The sequence below is a fragment of the Sceloporus undulatus genome, chromosome 4 (genome assembly GCF_019175285.1).
Source record: "Sceloporus undulatus isolate JIND9_A2432 ecotype Alabama chromosome 4, SceUnd_v1.1, whole genome shotgun sequence".
Lineage (NCBI taxonomy): Eukaryota > Metazoa > Chordata > Lepidosauria > Squamata > Phrynosomatidae > Sceloporus > Sceloporus undulatus.
Window position 1 is genome coordinate 214,556,427 of NC_056525.1, and position 23,212 is coordinate 214,579,638.

Below are 23,212 nucleotides of genomic sequence, written 5' to 3' on the forward strand. Positions count from 1 at the left end.
TCTCTCTGCTCTCCTTTGAGCCTTTCCAGGGAAGGAGTGAGCATAATAGGCACTACATCTGTCTATGATGCTTCAGAATGGTGACTTTAAACTCCATCCTTATTTTGATTCAGGATTATGATTGATTCACCTCTCTGGACGTGAAGGGAGCTTACTTCCACATTTCTATGCGGTCATCTCACCAATGGTTTCTCTGCTTCACAGTAGGAAAACAGGTTTGCTGGTTCCAAGTTCTCTCCTGCAGTCTCAGTACTGCTCCCTTTGTCTTTTCAAAAGTCATGGTGATGGTGGCAGATGTCCTGCAGTAGCAAAGTATTCTCTTTTACCTGTTTATAGAGGACTGGTTGATTGTTGCTTCCACCAAGGAGCAACTCCTACTGGACACAGATGTTGCTTTGTGCCTTCTCAAGCAACTGGGTCTTTTCCTGAACCTAGAGAAATTTCTTCTGTTTCCCAGTTGAAGGCCCAGGCTGCTGGCTGGGCAGCTGGCAGTAGGAGGACAAAGCAGTGGCAGGGAAAGGTGAGACAATCTGATGCTGCCACCACTGCCACTTGGCAGCGCTTTCTGGGTCTGGTCAGACAACTGGCCAGGTGAGAAAGAAGGAAGGGCAGGGCAGAGTGCTGTTTTGCCAGCACCTGACAGCCTTTTCTGTGGCTGGCCAGGTGGGTGGGTGAGGCAGTGGGAGGGAAGGGAGAGTGGGACTGGCTGCTTCTGCTGCTGCCAACCAGCAGTCTTTTCTGGGTTTGGCTAGATGGGCAGCCGGCTGGGTGGGAAAATGAGGCAGTAGGAAGATGAGTCAGTCCACATCTGCTGCTGCCACCCAACAGTCCTTTCCGTGAGTTGACACCAACCCTAGTGATGCCACTGTTCCTGAATAACTTTGATATTCTCTAAACTGCATTGATGACCAAGCTCTTGACCTGCTTTTTTAGTTATTTCTTGCCTTGTTTCCCCTGCTCTACTTCTTAAGGTACATGTAGTACAAGGAGAACATGCACCCAGAGTTGTCTATCTGATGTTTCAGTGAACAAATTTATGCATGTCTGTGTTTGACAAATTTATCACAAGAGTTCATTTAGTGTGTTCATTTGCATATTTGTTTGTTAGAAAGATGAGGTTCTAATCCTTTTCTACCTTTTTCTTAAAAAAATAAACATATTTAAAAAGTTGTTTGCCCCAAAGAGATTGCCCCAGAAAGCAGATGCACAGAATGCAGAATTTAAAATCGAAGAGTAGATAAGGTACAAGGATATTTCTTATAAAACATATCAAGTGTACATATTTTATGCTCAGTGCTTTTCCTCAGGGAAATGCCAAAGAATATAATCTATGTTGTATATAAACTTGTAGGAGTGATAGACAGAATGCCCCCTCCCTCCAGTTTAATCTCTTATGTGGAATGTATTTTATTATCAGTGGCTTGAATCCTAGGGTAAGTTAACGTAAAGATGTTCACAAGAGAAGAGACATTTTCCATTCTTTTTTGCTCTTTGAAGTTCTAGAAGATCACTCTTTGTACGTTCCTGAGGCCTAGCAGTGTCACAGGGCAGGGAAGAGGAATTAGCCAACATGAGGTGGCAGGTTACTCATAATTTAATGATTCCACTTAATGTATATACTCGACTATAAGTCTACCTCATGTATAAGTGGAGGACAGGTTTGGGGCCAAATTTATGGATTTTGATATGACTCATGGATAAGTCGGGGGCAAAACTTAGGGGTGTATAACAAAGGATGCAATGGATGAAGCAAAGGAAAACAGTGCCAGAAAATATACAAAATTCCAGCATACTAAAAACTTCATGGATGAGAAAATATAAAGGGGTGTGAGTTCTTCCAGGACAGATGATACTCTTGCTTTTCAAAAGGGGATGGTTTCTTTTTTAAATAAGAATTAAAGTACAGTGGAACCTTGCCTTACGAATTCCGCCTATGCTCAAGCCCCATTCAAGTGAATGGGGCTTGTGCGTGCGGTGGCGTGGCTGCGAGTGGTGAGTGAGCACCATGGACGTGCACACCATTCATTTGACTGGGACGCACCACCCCTTGCGCCCCACATGCTCCCACGTGGCTTGACTACATATTCTCAAGCCATGTATATGTACAGTGCAGTACTTACATTGACCCGTGGATAAGTCAACTCAGGTTTTTGGAGTCAATTTTTTGACTAAAATTTCTGGATTTATATACAGTATGTTCTATTTCACACTTCTTAGTTTCCCCTAATCCTCCAGAGGGACTTTCAGGTTGGTAATGAGAGAGTAAGAACTTCCATTAGTTAAGTTGTTTAAGATCAAAGAGAGTATTTTAAATACAATCTGACCTCAGTGTGGTGTAATAATAAATTGTTAGCTGAATAAGTGCTAACTTGTAGCTGATGGTTAGATCAAAATGTGCTTTTTTGTATTAAGTATTCACCGTTTACAGAAGCCATCTTTTGTTCACTGAAACTGTTCACTATAACTCACACAAGAGCACTGCGTACCCTTTCACTGTCCCAATTTGGCCAGGATAGTACTTATTAATAGCAGTAGCACCTTACACTTCTATACCGCTTCATAATGAACTAAGCACTCTCTTAAGAGGTTTACAATGTGTTAGCCAGTTGCCTGCAATAAGTTGGGTACTCATTTTACCTACCTACGAAAGGATGGGAGGCTGAGTGAGCCTGGAACTCACAATGTTGTGGCTGCATTAGTCCTCTGCCATCCCACTTTTTCTTCTGCTTTTGAAATGTTCTAATTCCCCCTCCTCTTCCAGTTTCCTCCTTTGCCTTCAGCTTATTTCAGTCACTGCACACTGGGCTCAAAATGTAAAAGTAATTTGTACTCAGTTTTTTTGTACACAGTTATCTTAATAGGAAGGGGCAGAATCTTATCAGGCACTGCCTCAGACACTCTTTGTGTATTCTTTCTCACAAATAACTTGTCCAACCTTGACCACACTCTGTTGTTGCTTGACCACACATGTCCTAATTTTCATGTGTGAAATGCTGGAGGGTATGGGTCTGTGTTAGAAAAGTAAAATCAAATCCAAAAATATTTTTCTACTTGTGCAGAAAGTTGAGAACTGGTATAAAGTTTGAGCAATGCATTAGCATTGTGCAGTCATTTCCCAAATGATGCTAAAGGCTATCTGGTTGCCTTCAGAGTTTCTTAGATAAATGTATATATGTTTTTTGCAAATGTGTCCTTTACCATTTTTGTTTGAAAGTAACTGAGAAAACTTTTTTTTTTTTGGCATTCCTCTGAAGAACATGTAAACTAGATAAATTACAAGGTTTGATTGTTTGCTACACAGTGTAAAGTATTTTCACTGACCTGCTAATAATGTAGCATAATGTCAATCTTAGGTGTTAATAGTGTTCTTTAAGTAAGTACAATGTAGCTGCCTTTAAAGAGAAACAAGAAAAATGGCTGTTCAATTCAGATTGCTTTTGAATCATGATTTTAATAAATTCCTCTACATTTTACTATAGTTTACTAGTTTACTATTTTACTATAGTTAAAGTAACACAATATAGTGCCCTTCAAACTTCCTTTTTATACTTGGGTGTAGGCATGTTGTAACTGTATTTTAGGACTAAGTACATTTTATAAGCAGAAGCTGTAAAACAAAATGTTTTATTATTCATAATTGTTGAACAGCTATTTGTGTAACTAACAATGTCATTTTCCACAATGAAAGCATTTCTAGTAGTTATAAGCAATGTTTTTGTTAGTTTCTAGTGCCAAACTGAAAAGAAAAAAGAACTGGTTTGGTGGAACTGCCATCTATACAGAACTACTAGCAGATAGTGAAATTAAGAAAACATCTAAATCGAACAGTTCCTCAAATCCAAAATGGGATGAACAATTGACTGTGTAAGTAGACTTTCCCCCCAACTCTGTTTTATTTGATGCACAATGTAATCACTGATAGTTTGAAATAAATTGGAGCCAATTGTTCAGCAGGTACAGTATAAGGATTCTTCTAATTTCTTGTTGATCCTTCCAGCACGGCAACATGTATGTACACGGGGGGCTGACATCCTTTTCCTAATTTAATATATTAGATGATAATAAAAGATTTTAAAAAGTACATAAATTGTGTTTTTGATGTAGCTTTTTCTCTCTTGAAAGAATTCCCTGTTAAATAAAGCTATGGTTAGAGCACTGAATAAGCATAAAAATTACATTCATAATTCACAGTGGTTGCACATTGATCTAAGTATTATTATGTGGTAATCAAGTGTGAGCTGTTCGGAAAGAGATTTTGATTCTTGCTATGTGAAAACAAAGTGAGATTAATGTTTTTTAATAATAGACTTCAGAAATCAGCATCTGATTTGATAAAGTTAGCAGTCTTACTACTTTATTTTCATTTGAACACAAATCCAAAAATCTTTGCATCATATGTTTGCAGTTGTTTTTGATAATGTCTGTATTTACTTTCATTTCTTCAAATATATAAATCAAAATCAAAGGGAGTGATCTGAAGTCTAGCTTTCTTTATTAGTTGGCCTGTTTAGTCAAAAGCTTCATTAAACCAAGACTTTTATTTCTGTTTCAGTCTACCCCACTATCCATGCACAAAATAAAACTTTTTGGTTTTTCTTAGGAGAAAACGCTTGAAAAATGTATAGCAGGCTGAAATTTGTGAGATTTATTAATGATGCCACATATAATTATACATTATGAAGAGGGTTTAGCTACCCAGTCTAGAGATTTATTATGATATATTTCAATTGATTCAGATAGCTCAATACATATAATCAGTAGCTTGGATTCAAATAGATAGAGACATAGAACTAAGAGGTTGAATGTCTATCTATCTATCTATCTATCTATCTATCTATCTATCTATCTATCTAAAAAAGCCTGAGAAATTATTTAATATATGGCGTGACTCTGCCACAGCTTGGGACCAGTCTTGACCTGAAGATCCATGACTTGGGATAGAATCTGAAACAGTCTAGTTAGTCTTTGTCACCACTTTTTATTTCTTGGCCACATACACAAAAACAAAACTAAAGTCACAGCAGTAAAACCAATTGACAAATGACAACACTTAAGAGGAGGGAGTGTTTTAAACATCTTAGCCCAATTGCTCTTCCTTTGGACTGATGAGATCCCCAGTGGCAAGTTGAGGATTTTTCCTTGTGGCAGCCTCTTAGAATCATAGAATCATAAGAGTTGGAAGAGATCACAAGGGCCATCCAGTTGAGCCCCCTGCCATGTTGGAACTCACAATTGAAGCATCCCCGACAGATTGCCATGCAGTCTTTGTTTAAAAACCACCAAAGAAGGAGACTCCACCACACTCTGAGGGAGTGTGTTCCTCTGTTGAACAGCCATTACTATCAGGAAATTCTTCCTAAAGTTGAGATGGAATCTCTTTTCCTGTAGCTTGCATCCATTGTTTCAGGTCCTGTTCTCTGGAGCAGCAGAAAACAAGCTTGCTCCATCTTCAAGATGACATCCCTTCAAATATTTAAACAGGGCTGTTATATCACCTCTTAACCTTCTCTTCTCCGGGTCAAACATACCCTCATAGGGCATGGTTTCCAAATCCTTCACCATTTTAGTTGTCCTCCTTTGGACATTCTCCAGCTTGTCAACATCCTTTGTGAACTGTGGTGTCCAAAACTGGACATAGTATTCAGGTGGGGCCTGACCAAAGCAGAATACAGTGTCTTTTTTACTTCCCTTGATCTCGACACTATACTTCTATTGATGCAGCCTAAAATTGCATTGGCCTTTGTAGCTGCTGCATCGCACTGTTGACTCATGTTCAACTTGTGGTCTACTTGGACTCCCAGATACCTTTCACATGTAGTTTCATTCAGCCAGCTGTCCCCCATCCTATATCTTTGCATTTCATTTTTCCGCCCTAAGTGCAGTTCCTTACATTTTCTATGTGTTGAGATTCATTTTGTTAGCTTTGGCCCAGCTTTCTAATCTATTAAGGTCATTTGGAATTTTGATCCTCTCTTCTGGGGTATTAGTTACTCCTCCTAATTTGGTGTCATCTGCCAATTTGATAAGCATGCCCTCTATTCTTTCATCCAAATCATTGATAAAGATGTTGAATAGCATTGGGCCCAAGTAAGAACCCTGTGGCACACCACTGGTCACTTCTTTCCAGGATGAACAGGAGCCATTGTTGAGCACCCTTTGGGTGTGGTTGGTCAACCAATTACAAATCGATTTAATAGTTGCATTGTCTAGCCCACATTTTATTAGCTTTTACTAGCTTGTTTACAAGAATGTCATGGGAAACCTTGTCAAAGGTCTTATATCCACAGTGTTCTCTTCATCTACCAAGCTGGTAATTTTATCAGAAAAGATTAGTCTGGCATGACTTGTGTTGACTGTTTGTGATTATGCTGTCGCCTTCTAAATATTCACAGAATATGGAGACAATGTTTCCCCTCTTCCAGTCTGTTGGGACTTCTCTGTTCTCCAGGAGTTCTCAAAGATTATTGCCAGTTGCTCCAATATTACATTTGTTAGTTCTTTGAATACCCTTGGATATAGTTCATCTGGTCCTGGAGACTTAAATTCATTTAGATTAACCAGATATTCCTGTACTACCTCTTTCTTTATTCCGTGCTGCATTTCCGCTATTGTGTCCTCTGTTCCATTTTCCTCGGGTTGAGCACCCATTTCCTTTTGTGAGAAGACTGAGGAAAAGAAGGTGTTGAGTAGTTCTGCCTTTTCTCTGTCCCTTGTTAGCATTTTGCCATCTTCTCCACGCCGTGGCCCTACCATTTCCTCCTCCTTCCTTTTCCTAAGGACATACCCCCCAAAGCCCTTTTTATTGTTCTTAACCTCTCTAGCAAGCCTGAGCTCTTTCTGCGCTCCTCTCTTTCCTGTATGCTTGGTCTTCCCTCTGTCCTATTTACATTAATTTCTTCCGCTTTCCTCTGTCAGCATCCCTCTCTTCCTACCTGATTGTTCCTTCACTCTCTGTTCCTGGTATCATCCTACCTTCAGGCTTCCTTCCCACTCTGTCCTTCGTTGGCTCTGCTCCTACCTATTCCCTCACCATATCCTTCATTCCGCCTCCCCCTTCCTTGTTCATCTTACCACATCCATCTCTCCCTCATCTCCACATCCATACTCTATCCGTCCTGCCTGGTTTTCTTTCTTTTGACATCCCGGTCTTCCTTCTTCATCTTAAATTCCCCTGTGCTTCCTATCCCACCCCACTAACATTTCAACCACTGCAACTTCTCACCATGTGACTGAACACTGAAGCTGCACTGGCAGCTCTTGCTTTGCTGTATGCCAGTGATTCCTGGCCCCTTTGTGGGTCATTTCTCCAGGCCATATAAGTTGGGCAGATGTGGGCAGCAACATGGGGCACCCTATGGTTTAAATATATTTGAAAAATGTAGTTTATGACCATTTCTAGTGTATCTTCTGTTTAAATAAACAAGTACAGTCAGCCCTCTCTATCCATGGATTCCTTATCCACGGATTCAACCATCCATGGTTTGAAAATAAACACACATACAGATTCCGAACAGCAAATCTTTATTTTGTCATTTTATATAGGGGACACCATTTCTATGCCATTGTATTTCATTGGACTTGAGTTTTGCTATCCATGGTGATGTCAGGTGGGTCCTGGAACCAAATCCCAGTTGAATGATAAAGGAATGCATATGATTTACACCCAAATAGTTATTTTTTGGGAAAAGGTATTCAATTGGATAAGCCAAATATTAGGGTAAATAGTACACTGTTGGGGAGATTTATTGTTCACATATATTGTTAATTTATTTGAATATGGAAGTGAAAGATTGCCAGAGACATCATAGCACTTTTATGCTTCAGAATAAGAAAAAGGAAAATCATGAAATGGGTTAAAAGATCTTTCTATGAAAGGTGGTCAGATGGAGTGAGGCCTGCATAGTTAAAATTAGCGAGGGGAAATATGAAAGAGGATATATTTGAAGAAATTTAGAAGTCATTGTTCGTTACTCATGCAAATTCTGGTCTTAAACTACCACTTGATCAAATACCACTTGATTGAGAAAGTATGACCTTAAACCACCTCTTGGTCCAAGAAGGGTGATATGAATTTTACAAACAATATGTGAACTTTGGTTAGTAATCAGAAGATGATTTATACCTGTAGTGAATGACAATGCTATATTTTCAAATTCCTTAATTAAGATTTGGGGTTGGAGGAAGAAAGGGAAAGGAAGGGAGAGCTTACTGTCATAAAATCCATTTGGAAGCTAGATCTTTTACTTTAATTTGATACTGTATTTTGCAGTGATTTATGATAAATGGACATCTGCTATCCCAAGATTTTAAGTATTTTCTTGAATTTTCGGTTTTCATTTAAGTGGAAATATAAGCGTAGATTACTGTTCTTGACTTGGTTGCAAGGAAAACTTGTTCCTAGGCATTCTGGCCAGGGAGCTAAAAAGTTGGGCAAATACGCAGCTGGCATTTTAAAAAAGTTTTATTCACACTCTTTCTGCCATCACAGGCAGATAAACCTTTGTAAACTTTAGGCAGACCTAGAAGTTAGGATGTATCCCATCATTATTGCTGTATTTCATCTCTACTTCCCCACTTGTGTAAGGACTTCCACAAGTTCTAGTTCCATCTTATTCCCCTTACATGTAAATCTAGTGGAGTAAGGGGCTGTACAGACAGCCTAAAAGGAGCGATTCTGTGCTGCCCCTGGATGCGTGGGGTTGGGGATGCAACAGCTGGAACCAACGCCCCCCCACCCTCTGGGAAAAGAAGCCCCGAAAAGGAGCTTCTTTTGCTGGTGCTACAGGAGTGCCATAAGGGTCACATTGCACCCTCATTACGCTCCCGTGTAAATGGCAGCACACTATGATGGCTCTCACGGGACACGGTAGCGCTTGGGAGCGTGTGTACGCTCAGCTCTACCAAGCCCTACTTTTGGTCCCCTACTTTGGCAAATCGTCGGTCTGTACCAGGCCTAAGTTAGACAGACTGAAGAATTTAGCTGAATTACCTTTGTTATGCAGATTATGCATTCCTTTGTCATTTCTGTTTACTTGTCTGAGGGAGACTATGGAACTCTGGGACTAATTTCTATAGGTAGTATTTTTGTAGATTAGTGTAAATTAGACTGCATTCTAAATTGGACAAAGCATCAGTGTTGTAATTGGAAAACAGGCTGCTCAGAATGGACATTTATGACACAGCTTAGGTAGGGTTGCACTCCCTGAAATACAGTGTGTGCAGTTTGGGAGCTCTTTTAGACTCTGCGCTAATTTTGGGAAGCTCAAGTGTCTGCAGTGGCCAGAAGTACTTTTTAATGTGGAGGCTGGCATGCTAGCTATACCTCTATCTGTACATTATAGTAAACAAGTTCTGTTTTCTGCAGATAGAGCTACAGCTTGTGTGTATGTGTATGGCAAGATGGTACTCAAATACTATGCCAAGAGCCTTGGTTCTTCTTCGTAGTCTCTGTGATTTACACAAATGGTTTATCCTGCCCCTGCACAGTGCATCTTTTGGAACCTTCTAGAGCATTACATAAGCATTTTGGTTGTAGCTCCACCCACCTCCAGTAGCCCTATATAGGTATTGTCCCCCTGAAACCACCAGTTCCTTTTTGTCTGCTGCCACAGCAGCATCAATAGGAACTGCATTCATTGGATTGATTTCACCAGTCTTTGTAGGACTTCTTGGCCTGTTCAGTATCAGAAATACCAATAACAAGTACATTTCTATACCACTTATTAGTGCACTTAAGCCTTCCCTAAGCGGTTTACAAAGTGTAAGCTAATTGCCCCCAACAATCTGGATACTCATTTTAGCAATCTCGGAAGGTTGCAAGCCTGAGTCAAGCTTGAGCCCTTTTGCTGGTATTGAACTCGCAACCTTATGGATTGTGAGTGAGTTGCTGCAATACAGGCATTTAACCACTGCGCCACCAGGGCTCCTGGTTCTTTGGCGGTAGTTATGGTGCTGATGTTCAAGGCTATGCTTGTCCTTTGGTCTATTTCTCAAGTTCAAGGATGAACCAAAATCAGTAGAAGCAAAGCAAGATCTAGTTTGAGCATGAAAAGATCTCTAATCTCTCCACTGTGTCAACGGTCACTTTGGTCTCAGTCCAGATCTTGCTCTGCTTCTACTGATTATGACTTATCCTCAATTTTAAAGTATTGCTCTTGGAGATTTTATCCATCTTGACACCCTTGGTACTGTGGTCATCATTCTCATAGATGTTTTTGTGAGTGGGCATGTCGAGGTCGAGCCCCAAGCATTCCCTGTATTCCCAATATGGAAGTTCTCTAGCCTTATATAGTCACTATTCATGGGATTATGATTTCCCTCATAGTTACTACTCTCAGAATGAGGCTTGCTCACAGTATCATTAGTGCTGTAAGTATTCTCATACTCATTACTGGGAATGTTCCAGTGGGCCCTTCAGCCCGGCATACTATTCAACAGGAAATGTCATTGCTGATGCATCAAGAGCCTTCCCTGCCTAGAGCCCAACCAATCCTGTCTGTACCTAAGAATGCCTCTCAAATTGCTCAGCTTTCAACTGCTGCTTCATCTGCTCACATGGAGGTACCTGTTGCGATAAGGGTCCTTCAACCTTCCCCTTTGGCTATCTCATTCTCTGTTTCTGGATCTGATTGTGATTCAGTCATCATTCCAATACAGAAGTCTCTTCCAATCCTGTTGAGCGTAGTAGCCTTTTCTTCTCCCATTCCAAGCCCTTCCTTTAAATTGTCACCTTTGACAACCACCAGGTAATGACTTCAAATTCTGGAAGTATCCTCCTGTAGGCAGTCTTCACACCACACCTCCCTTGACCATACTATTTCAGGAGATGGAAATTCTCTTGCAGAAAGGAGAAATATGGCCCATTCCTCATTCTCAACCATCAGGGGTTCTTTTCAAGGGATTTATGTCCTGTACCTAACCTTTGAGGCATCAGTTACTACATCTATCCACAATGCTTCAGGATGATTACCTTCATCCTCCCTTTGATGCAAGCTGGTGATTGGTATGTCACTCTGGACTTGAAGGACACTTACATCCACAGTTCAGTTCAGTCATTTCACCAACGGTTTCTTTGCTTCATAGTAGGGAAGTGAAGCTGCTGGTTCTGTGTTTTCTCCTTTGGTATCAGCATTGCTCCCCATGTCTTGGCAAAGGTTATGACGGCTGTGGTGGCTTTTTGGCATCAGCAAGTTGTCATCCTTTACAAGTACTGTATATAGATTGTGCCTTCCATTGGGCAGTAGCTCCTACTGGACATAGATGTTGTTTTGCACCTTTTCAACTGAATAGAGAAAACTTTCTTTTGGTTTTCAGCTCAAAGGATAAGGTTCATCGGAGCAATCTTAGACTTGAAAACCAAGGCTGCCTTCCCCCTGGATGACAGGTTCTCAGCACTTTGTCAGGATTCCAGTGTCTTTGCTACAGAAGGACAGGGCCATATGTGTGCAAGTAATCCCATTGTGGGAGAAGGCGGGATGTAAATCCTTGAAATAAAAAATAAAATGAAAATAATGTTGGACTACATGGTGTCTATCTTGTCAGTCAAACATGCAAGACTGGCTTAATTCTCAGTTTGATCCACTTTGAGATCCTCCCAAGAAGTGACTCACCAGTCCAAGCACTGGCCAGTGTTCCTTCAGATGAGACAGTCCACGTCCAGAGCAGCATACCTTTCTCTCTTTCTGAACCTCAAGTGCTTGTCACAACAGGTGCCTCAAGAAAAATAATAATAATAATAATAAAATCGTTATTTCTATCCCGCCCTTCCAAGAAGATCAGGGCGGCTTACAACAGTGCAACAGGTGCATACAAATACAAAGTTAAAAGCGCATAAACATCAATATACAAAATAAAAACAGCAATAAAAGCCCCATAGCCCGTCCTCATGGCCACGGAAGAGGAGGGGAGGCCCACAGGATCTTAATCGGGGAATGCCTGCTTAAATAGGAAGGTCTTGAGATCCTTCCTAAATTGGGCCAGGGTAGTAGATGAGCGGAGCTCGGTGGGCAGCGTGTTCCAAAGGGCTGGGGCAGCTGTAGAAAAGGCCCTTCTAGAAGTAGAAGCTAACCTAGCCCCAGGCACCTTCAGCAATTGCTGCCCAGATGTTCTGAGGGTGCGAGGCGGATTGTATGGGGAGAGGCGGTCCTTTAGGTATCCTGGGCCCAAGCCATTTAGGGCTTTGTAGGTAATAACCAACGCCTTATATTGAGCTCGGAAGCGGATGGGCAGCCAGTGAAGGTCTTTAAGTACAGGTGTTATGTGGCTGGTCATGGATACGCCAGTGACCAGCCGGGCTGCCATATTCTGTACCATTTGAAGCTTCCGAGTTTGGTATAAGGGTTGCCCCATGTAGAGTACACTGCAGAAGTCCAGTCTCGAAGTTACCAGAGCGTGTACCACAGTTTCTAGGTCCCTCCGGTCCAGGTATGGGCGCAGCTGGCGAATCAGCCGGAGCTGATAACAAGTGCTCTTGACCGTCGCATTCACCTGAGCAGTCAGATGAAGCGACGAATCAAGAAGCACCCCCAAACTGCGCACGGAGTCCTTCACCGGGAGCGTGACCCCGTTCAGGACAGGTGGAACCACCGCCATTCCCGGACCGGGGGAACCTATCACTAGTACCTCCGTTTTCTCTGGATTCAGTTTGAGTCGGTTTTTCCTCATCCAGCCCATTACTGACTCCAGACAGGCCACGAGAGGAGAGACGCCATCCCCGGTCACTGCATCAGTCGGAGACATAGAGAAATAATCTGGGTGTCATCAGCGTACTGATAACCCCGCGCCCCATGTCTCCGGATGATCTCTCCCAGCGGTTTCATGTAAATGTTAAATAGCATGGGAGACAGAATGGCTCCTTGAGGGACCCCAGTTTTAAGGGCCCGCTCGCTGGAGCACACGTCTCCCAGCTGCACCATCTGGGACCTCCCAGAGAGGTAGGACCGGAACCACTGGAGCGCAGTGCCCCCGATTCCCACCTCAGCCAGGCGTCCCAGAAGGATACCATGGTCTATGGTATCGAAAGCCGCTGAGATGTCCAAGAGCACCAACAGGGACACGCTTCCCCGGTCAGCACTCAGACGGAGATCATCGACCAAGGCGACCATGGCCGTCTCAACCCCGTGACCCGCCCGGAAGCCAGTTTGAAATGGATCCAGATAATCCGTTTCATCCAAGACCGTCTGAAGCTGGAGCGCAACCTTTCATATCAACATCCTGGAGCTGTTAAGGGTAGGGAAGACATTCAGGACTTTCAAAACTCTATTATGAGGTGAGGATGGTGCAAGTGTTGGCCAATAACACTACCATCAACAAGCAAATGGGTGTATGGTCAGTTATTCTCCTCTGCCTCACACAAAGATTGTGGGATTGGTGCATTGCCAGGAATGTTATGATCATGGTGGTCCATCTTTTCAGAGAAGACAACGCCTAGCAGACAAGCTAACTGAGACATCAAATTCACCTTACGACTGGATGCTTCATCTTGAGGTACAGGTACTGATCTTCCATTACATAGGCACTCTGGTACTGGACCTCTTTGCTTCTGAGATGCTCAGTGTGAGGGGTTTGGTTCCCAGACTTATTGGGGTAGGCCATGCAGGGAGACCTTCCTTTTTCATTGGAATGTTGTCGCAGTGTATGCTTTTAGTCTCTCCCCTCTTCTCATGAGGGTAATAGCCAAGATCCATGGAGAACAAGCGACTTACATCCTGATCATGCTGAGGTGGGCCCAGCAGCTGTGGCTCACCTTTCTTCACCTCTCTCAAGGACTTCCATGCAGACTGGATCTTCTCAGCCTGTGCCATACTTGAGTCACATGTTCCGACCTCAACACCCTCAACCTCATGATGTGGTGAATTGTTGCTGTCAGGGACATTATCACTGCCACTCATCAGTCTTCCATCAGATGTTCTTATTCTTAAAAGACTTCTGTATTCGCCTTCACATTCCTCCTGAATACCAGACATGTTCTGGATTTCTTGCTTAAATTGTCTTTCAGGGTCTTGTCCTGATCATCGACCTGGTGTTACCTGGCTACAATTTCTGTGAGCTTTCAGTCTTGCTGCTCCCTTGATCCCCTTGTGAAAAAGTTCTTGAAAATCTATAAAAAAAAACCTTCATCCTTTAGTGTTGGGCCTGATGCCACAGTGGAGCTTGGAACTCAGCCCAACTTTATGGGAAGCCTTTTTAGTCTGCACTCTCTGGTTGCTTTCTTGGAAGACGGCCTTCCTGATAGGAATCATGTCTGCTGGATGGGCTAGTGACTACTGTGCTTTCCATGTGGGCCATTTGTACCTGAAATTCCACCCAATTGAGCCATACTGAAACATGACATTGCCTTCTTGCCTAAGATGGTGTCTGCTTTTCATGCCACCCGTCTTTGTTCTCCCTGCTTTTATGCAGAATACTATTTCTGCATTCTTAAGCAAGTTGCACTCTCTGACTTGCAGAGGGCTTTGCTTTTTATGCTGACAGACTTCAGTTTTTCAGACTTCACAGAGACTCTGTGTGTGCTCTTTTTTGGTGAAGAAAGGACTGCCTGTTTTGTCTCGGTGCTTCTCAAAGTGGTTAGTGACGGCTGTCTGTTTCATGAACTGGCTCAGAAGGTCTCTCTGGTTTGAATTAATGCTTGCCAAGAACATTTGTCAGATGTCTACTTTGTCAGAAACTATTACTTTTATATCTCATTACAGAGTGAAACTGATGTCTTGAGCTGGCACTGTCTTTATTTTTCCATATCTTGACTGTGTTATTGACGTTTCAGGACAATTCTGTCTTCTAAAACTTTGAACCAGAGAGACCTTTTGTATTGGGCATTGGCATTTTAGATTAATTCTGTATTCTGGGATTTGTTATAGATTGATCTTACATTGTATAGGTCAATGTTTAGTAAACAACTGATTTGTGTGCAGTGACATTCTTACCACCTACTTGTGTAGTTTGGTAGTCTCCCATTTGGTGAATCACAGAGACCATGAAGAAGAGACACGTTGCATACCTGTAACTGTAATTTTTTGCCCATCCTCCCCTCATCGTGTCCTGTCTGTCCTTTGGATTGCTGCATTGGAACTGGCTTTGGTGGGAAGATGCTTTATAGGGGAGCTGGAGGGGTGTGTGACTACTGCCAAAATGTTGGTTATGCTTTAGAAGATTCTGAAAGATGCATTGCACAGGTGCGGCACAAGCCAATTGTGTTAGTTCATGGATGACACTTGAAAAACTACCTTTACAGGTATGCAATCTGTCCTTACTGATACACTTCTGAACAAGCTTTAAAGTGCTGATTTTTACCTTTAAATCCTCTAATGCTTTAGGACCAAGATAACCAAAATGTTGGAGGACCATTTGTATCTGTATCAGATTGTGTTTTAAGAGCTTACTTGCCTACCCATAGGGGCATTTCGTTTATCAGGTACAAGTGTTTTGTTTTGTTTTTGTTTTTTGCAGTGGTCTCATGTTTCTTGAGAGAGTTTCTATTTTGTATTGAGTATTTAGGAGAGCTCCCAAGAAAAGCCATAGTTGTTCTTTATTTGTTTTATTGGACTGTTACTGGTTTATACCTGTACATTTTTTGTTACATTTTAGTATTGTCTGGACTACGTGTTTGCTATTATTTCTATTTTTCATTCATTTTATTTATTATTTCTCTTTTAATATTATACTGATTTTTCTGTTTTAAGCAATCTTAGAAGTATTTTGAATAAAATAATAAAGTTAGCTGTCTAAAATCTTTAGTTACTTATATCTCAGGTTTGTTTTAATTTGGGTTCCAAGGCGGAGGATAGGGCTTGAAAGCATGATATCTGAATTTTTCTTCCATGTTTTAACTGAAAGCAGTTGTATATTAAGAATTCTATCATATATCATTAGTTGAAAGACTCCATTCACATGTACTGCGATAGTTGGGTCTGTGGGACTTGTATGATTAAACTACATATAGTGAAAGTATTTATATCTCTCATCTGAATTCCTTTAGGGGCTGCTGTTTATGGGTGAGATAAAAAACAGGGTGTCAGAAAAAATACAAATTTTTAGTAACCATGGCGGGTTATAGACTGCCGCTTTGAGGCGGTCTCCCGCTGGCGCCATTTGCTCCGTGAGGGAGCCGCAGCAGCCACACCGCACGGCTCCCGCGTGGAGCAAAAAAGAAGCTCCATTTTGGAGCTTCTTTTTGCGGCGCTTCTATGACGTCGCGAGGCGCCTGGGGCGGACTCGCAATGTCATAGACGCCGTGCAACATCCGGACGCACAGTGTCCGATACGTAAAGATGGCGGCGCCCATATGAACAGGGCGCCGCCATCTTGTACGTATTCTATACGTACTAGGGTTAGGGGGGGTGCGGAAGCACCGCCCCTTCCTAACCCTAGTATGTATAGAATACGTACTAAATGGCGGTGTGTAACCCGCCCATCTATTAAAGGTTTTCCTAACAAACGAACAAAGAGTTACTCGGGGAAGTGTGGTATTACATTAGGAACACTATACATATTCTGTACATCAATCATATTTTATGTATTTGACACTTTCTTTGGTTTACTGGTTGGATGGAAGGTTTCCAGAGATCATAAAAGTTGTTTGTTTGATGTAGATTGAAATCCAACACTTTCCCTATTAAATAAAGTGAAAGTGCTCCAATAACACAACACTGCATGTTATGTTTAAAGAAGAATGTGCTACATATTTCTGATTATGAAAAAAACCCAAACCCATGTTTGTCTACAGGAATGTGACTCCACAGACCACTTTGGAATTTAGAGTTTGGAGCCATCATACTTTAAAAGCTGATGCTTTATTAGGAAAAGCCACTGTAGATCTAAGACAAGCTTTGGAAATCCATAACAGAAGATGTAAGTTACAAATTTATTTAGTTACTCATTATTTTAAGAAGGTGTATATTTATTTTCAGTGATTTTTGTTACTGCAATTTTAGCTTTTCAGTTGTAACATTTGCTATGTGACATAAAACAGGGATGTCTTCTGCCCTGGAAGATCATCACAACAACACTTTGTTAGTGATATAAGAATGTTATAATTAGTAAATCATATTTATTTATATTATAGATACTAATGTATACAGTATTAATTTTATAAAGATTTCATCAATTTATGGACAGCCTAACAAATAAATGCTATTAGATCATTCTGTTAGTTTATTCATTTTTTCTAAGTACATGAGAGACAGTTCACTGTTTTCCATATTTAGATGACAGTTCATTTGGGATGATGTGAAATGGTATTTTGAATCCAGTTTAAAGAGTCAGAAACAAATGTCCTACCCACTGATTCATTCCCATAGGAACAGAACTCACCTGTCCCATTCCATAGTAAACAGCAGCAAGAGCTTTGCCCAGAATCTTGTTCTATCAAATAGCTGTTTACCCCAAGTTGTTTTTTTTTTTAATGTTTCCCTTCCTTCTGTGAGTAGCAATAAAGGTTCTCTCAACTTCTAACCCTTATGCATCTAAGCTCATGACAACATCTGTTTTTAAAACTTGGGAAACAGGAGTGAATTGTTGATGTATATAAAGGAGAACATAGCCAAAATCCTCTTATGATATTGGCCTGAAAATTGATGTTGGACATAACTTAAGGGTCAACAACCTAGCTCTGTAGCTCTGTAGCTTGGGTGCTCTTACATGAAACCTGAACTGGTATAATGCAGTAAAGCTTTGCTGACATCAGTCATGTTCAAACATAAGGAATATTAATATTCTTATTAATAAAATTATGTAAGTAGGAGCTATAGTAAGAGTAGTATACTAGCATGTAGGAGCTGTAGGGTTCTATCTAAAAATATGTGAGAAGAAGGCCACTTCTACAATGTGGCATAGCAAGCTTGTTTACATTGATTTAGACTACCTAGCTCAGTACTTTCAACCACATCTATTCATAGCTCTCCAAACTTTCCAACAGGATTTCATTCCAGCCCTACCTAGAGATACCAGTGATTACTGTAAATTCAGAACCCCTTCCATATATATTATTTACCCCAGAACCTCAATTTCCATGTGTTTTGTTTACCCTGAGTGTAGCTCCTTTCCTTGTTCCCCACATTGCAGTTTCCCGAGTCACTGGAAAAACATCTCCTGGAAGGTCAAAATGCTTGGAAAAGACCTGGGATGTGACCTTAGTGGCCGTGTGTGTGGAGAGGGCCTATCAGTAAAAAGTAGTACTTTTCAAGAGTTCGTTATACATTCCAGATTAATTTATCCAAAGGCAATCAATTTCCACTGCAGTTAAATAAACTGTGTATATCTGTGTATATATTTATGTGTATTTTCTGGGGAAGGATTCTGTAGGTTTCATCAGATTCTCTTAGGGGCTCTGAACCCCTTAAAGGTTAAGAACCACTGTACTAAAGGATCTCTGTTCCTTGGATAACTATATTTTAAAAAGTTGGTTCTTAAAATTTGGGTGAAGGATTATAAAAACAGTTAACATGTGTATAATTAAGTATTAGTCTTTTTTTTTTTTAAAAAATGAGTCAAATGGTTTATGCTGACTAAATCTTTACAATATATTTTTCCTTTGTAGTAGAAAGAGTCAAAGAACAGTTGAAACTCTCACTGGAAAACAAGAATGGCTTGGTGCAAACAGGAGAATTGGTAATAGTGCTTGATGGTTTGGTGCTTGAGCCAGAATCCCTTACAAACCACAATTCGTTAGTAACCAGTAAGTTAAACTTTGGAAATTATTAATAAACAGCAAATAACTTTGGAAGATATTTTTTTATTACCTTAGTCTAAGAAGAAAAATTTAATTTTCTTTCTTACTGTTTAGTAGAAGTCCAGCAAAATGGTGATGCATTACATGAAAACAGAGAAACATCTGCAAGAACCACTTCCAGGTCAGATTTCTTCTGAAGACTACTGTGTATGGTATTACCACCATGCTGAAACACTGTAAAACCTAATTTGCAGACTATGAAGTTGCCTTTTATCATCCACGTAGGAAGTTCTTGAATGAGGGAGGCAAACTAAGCTCCAAATGAATCATCTATTTCAATGGGCATAGTTCAGGAGATGTTTTTTCTTGTTAATACTTAACACCTGTACATAATAAAAGTACTCCCTAGAGCAGTTTAAATACCTGAAATAATTTTCTGCAATAGTTTAAAATACTAAAAGATGCACTTTAAAATGTGACTGTATTTCCAAAATAAAACTTACGTGGTAGTGGAGATACCTTTCAGAAATTACCCTATCTCAAGATGACAATTCTGGTATCTTTTCATTGTGTAAAAGGGTATCTAAAATGCTGTCTTATGTTGGTTGGGGTTTAGGTAGGTGAAAAGTCATTCTAGCCAAATCACTACCCTCTATTACTTATTCTAGGTGCTGTGTGCACAGTTTATTGTAGAAAGCATGTTTTTACCTATCTAGTAGAGGGCCCAGTCTTCGTTACAACCTGTTCTGGCTGTAAATCAGATGCAGATTATTTTGTTCGTGAAGAAGGATCTGACCAAGAAATAAAGGAACTGATCTTGGTTAGTTGCTTTCCATCCTCAGAAGAAGCATTTTTCTTCAGGGAGAAGGCAGCCTTTGTGTAATATGAGGTTGTACCATACTATTTGACCCACTTCTATTCCCATCATACAGTTTATGACGATAGTGTGAAATGAATTACTGTATATACTTGTCTTTAAGTCAACAAATTTAAGCCCATTATATACAGGTCAATATGGTAATACTGCTCTGTGAGTTTTGGAAAAGCTGGCGTGGAAGGAAGGGGGGAGAAATCAGAGGTTTGTGTCCTTTTTGCAAGCCATCAGCCTTGGCGGAAGGGAGGAAAATCAGAAGTCTGTGTCCTCTTTTTTGCAAGCCATCAGCTTTGGGGAAAGTTGTGAGGAAGGAAAGGAAATAGGAGGTCTGTGTCCCACTTTTTCCAAGCCACCAGTCTTGGGGAAAGTTGTGGGGAAGGGAGGGAAATCAGAGGTCTGTGTTCCTCTTTTTGCAAGCCATCAGCCTTGGGGAAAGTTGTGGGGAAGGGAGGCAAATCGGAGGTTAGTGTCCACATTTTGCATGCCCAGATTGTCACTCTTGGGAGAGGTCCAGAGAGGGGGGAGGGATCCCCCCCCCCATTTTGGATCCTTTGTTACGTGCCCCTGAGTTTGACCCTCAACATCAACGGGTCATATCAAAATCCATGCTTTTGCCCCCCTAAACCTGCCCTCAACTTATACATGAGTTTGACTTATACACAAGTATATACGGTATGCTGAAGCACTTAGTTACTAAGATGACATATACAGTTGTCTCAGTTTAATCTGACAGTTATCTTTCAGTTTTCTTAGTGGTAGAGGATATTATTTGTTAAAATTGAAGCTGCATATAGACAAAGCTATTCTGAGTGCCCAGCTGGTTGGGAACTTAACTTTTCTATAACATTTGATAGCTTTCTGATGTTTGATGACTAACTGATAAAACCTGGTAAACCCAGTATATTTTCAATTTTTTCCCAGGGGGATGTGAAATGATGGACTCAGTTAAATGAGCAAAGAGACATTGCTAGCAATAAACAGTACAATTTATTGGCCTAAAGCACATGAATTCTGTTTGTGTTGCATATGTATATGTCAAGTTTTACAAAAGTAACAGGTTCCCACCTTAAGGGGATTTCAATTGAAAATATTCAAAACAGAGAAAGGGATGAGTAGAAAGGCATGAACGGGGAACAATATATGATTTTGTAGATTACATATATACATTGGCTTATTTCTGACAAGGTATTTTGACTAGTGACAGTACAAATATATATAACAGATCTAAATATATCTGTTCTTACAAGATTTCTGTGTGCTTTTTTCCATCAGAATAGACAATCAGGTGTCGTCATGTTCTGTAGTACAGATCTCATTCCCTATAGATGCAGTAAATGGAGACAGTGGAGACAACACACCATCTCCTCCTCATATTGCAACCAGAGCTCAAAATACGCCACCACCAAAACCACTAACAAGTGAGCCTGACAACAACCTTGGTAAGAAAAAAAAAAGGTGGATAAAATTGTCCTTTACAAGAAACAGACTAACTTTAGGATTTGTTGTGTTTGATTAGATTAGTAGAGCTGTGGAATATTGTGGCAAGCAGAAACTTCATGGGAACAATTGCTGCTGAGTTTTCCCTTCTGAAAAGTCTCCTGAACTTTCAAATAGATTTTTGCTGGGAAGAGAACATGAGAGGGTTGAAGTGGGAAGCCAGTGGATATTAAAATCTATCTGAACACAAAATATTTGTGTTCTTTTGGATCCTGGCCTCCCAATATTGCAGGATTTGTTTGGTTACATATTTTGATTATTCAGTATACAGTCAGCCCTTCAATTTCGCGGGGGATCTGTTCAGACTCCTCCGTGAAAATGAAATTTCGCACACATTCAAGCCCCATAGGCTTGAATGGGGGCGCGGGCTCGTGAGTGGCTGCAGTCGCATGCCTTGGGAGTGCGCTCCCCATTTAATTCCCTCCGTTTGCTGCTTGCAAGTAAGCGAGGGTCGCGGATATGAAGTCCGTGCAAAACAGTGGGGCAATTGTATAAGAAATCTGTACTGAAGAGAGATTTTGTTTAAATTTGCAAGAATGCAGCTTTAGCCACAGTTACAAGTAAAATGGAATTGATTTCTTACGGAACAGTATAATTAGTAATAATACATGAAGCATCTTGAATATATATGAATGAATGAATGAATGAATGAATGAATGAACGAACTAATGCATGGCTTAAAAGGAGCTTTTTAGATTTGTATTTCTGGGTATGCCGGTGAGAATTGGACAATGAACAAAGCTGATAGAAAGTCAACTCATTTGAGAAACTGTGCTGAGAAGCCATAGCCATGAATCTGCAGGAGATGAGTGGCTGAGGATAGAGTGATTTGGAGGTCTCTCATTCATAGGGTTGCCATGGGTTGAAGTCGACTTCGATTGTAATCACCACATTTGTTGTTGTTTATATCCTGCCTCTTTCTCAGTACTGGGAAAATATTAAAACTAAAACAGATACAGTGGTGCCTCGGGTTACGAAATTAATTCGTTCCGCGGCCGCTTTCGTAACCCGAAAAGCCTTCGTAAGCCGAATTGCCATAGGCGCTAATGGGGAAAAGCCGCGTTTCGTGCGAAAAAGCCGAAAAAAAGCACCAAAAATTTTCTTCATATCCCGAAAAAACATTCGTAACCCGGAACAATGATTTCCTATGGGATTTTTTCGTATCCCGAAAATTTCGTAACCTGGGTATTTCGTATCCCGAGGTACCACTGTACAAATAAATCAGGTACACACACACACACACAAAACAGTTAAATGTTTTTAAAATTAAAGCAATTAAAAATTTATTAAAAAACAGAAGATAAAAATTCACAAGACTGACCACCATTAAAATTGCATTGCAGCAAATTGTAATGAAAAGTTCTTTACTTACTGGCAAAACGACCAAAAGGAGTGAGCCAGCTTATCCAACCTGTGGAGGCAGATCCAAAACTTGAGAGCAGCTGCAAAACCTTTTCCCTTGTTCCCACTAAAATGTGCCTATAGAAGTGATGGGACTGAGAGAAGGGCCCCACCTGCAGATCTTAGAGCTCAGGTAGGCTCATATGGGAGAATGAGATCCTTCAGATAAACCTGGATATGAGCAGTATCTTTCTGAGCACTTTTCAAAGGCAGTACTTCACATCCACTGCATTGTAGTAATCCAAATGGGATGTGATTAAAGCTTGTGTTACCATGGCCATATCAAATAACTCCAGGAATAAATGCAGCTGTCACAGTAGCTTTAACTGTGCAAGTGTACTCTTAGTCACTTCTGAAACCTGGGTCTTCAAGCTCAGGGCTGAATCCAGGAGTGTACCCAAACTGCAAATCTGTGTCTTTGGGGGATTGTAAACCCTCATGTAGTCCACTGTAAACACCAGGCATCAGTTTAGTGTGGGAGCAACTTTCTTTGAATTACGTGGAAAGGAGTAATAGAGCTGAGTAGTGTGGTGTAGTGGTTTGAGGATTGGACTACAAGTCTTGTGAACAGGGTTCAAATCCTGGCTCGACAGTGTAAAAATCCTCTGGGTGACCTTGAGCATGTCACTCTCCCAGCCTCAGAGAATGGCAGTGGCAAATCCCTTCTGAAGAAACTTGCCAAGAAAACTCTGTGATACGTTTGCTTTAGGATCGCCATAAGTCAGAAATAATAATAATAATAATAATAATAATAATAATAATAATAATAATAATAA

The 23,212-nt window shown here is 40.8% G+C and overlaps 1 protein-coding gene across 4 annotated transcripts in view; it reads left to right on the forward strand.

The window, feature by feature from the left end:
- Positions 1 to 23,212, forward strand: part of WWP1 (WW domain containing E3 ubiquitin protein ligase 1) — a 73,883-nt gene that overhangs the window by 28,991 nt on the left and 21,680 nt on the right. For 3 of the 4 annotated variants that reach the window (XM_042462940.1, XM_042462941.1, XM_042462938.1), the window contains 5 exons: positions 3,723 to 3,864; positions 16,721 to 16,845; positions 18,533 to 18,670; positions 18,779 to 18,845; positions 20,811 to 20,977. In XM_042462940.1, coding sequence (XP_042318874.1) covers positions 3,723 to 3,864; positions 16,721 to 16,845; positions 18,533 to 18,670; positions 18,779 to 18,845; positions 20,811 to 20,977 — 639 coding nt within the window. The remainder of the gene's footprint in view (positions 1 to 3,722; positions 3,865 to 16,720; positions 16,846 to 18,532; positions 18,671 to 18,778; positions 18,846 to 20,810; positions 20,978 to 23,212) is intronic. The other variant, XM_042462939.1, reaches the window with a different exon arrangement.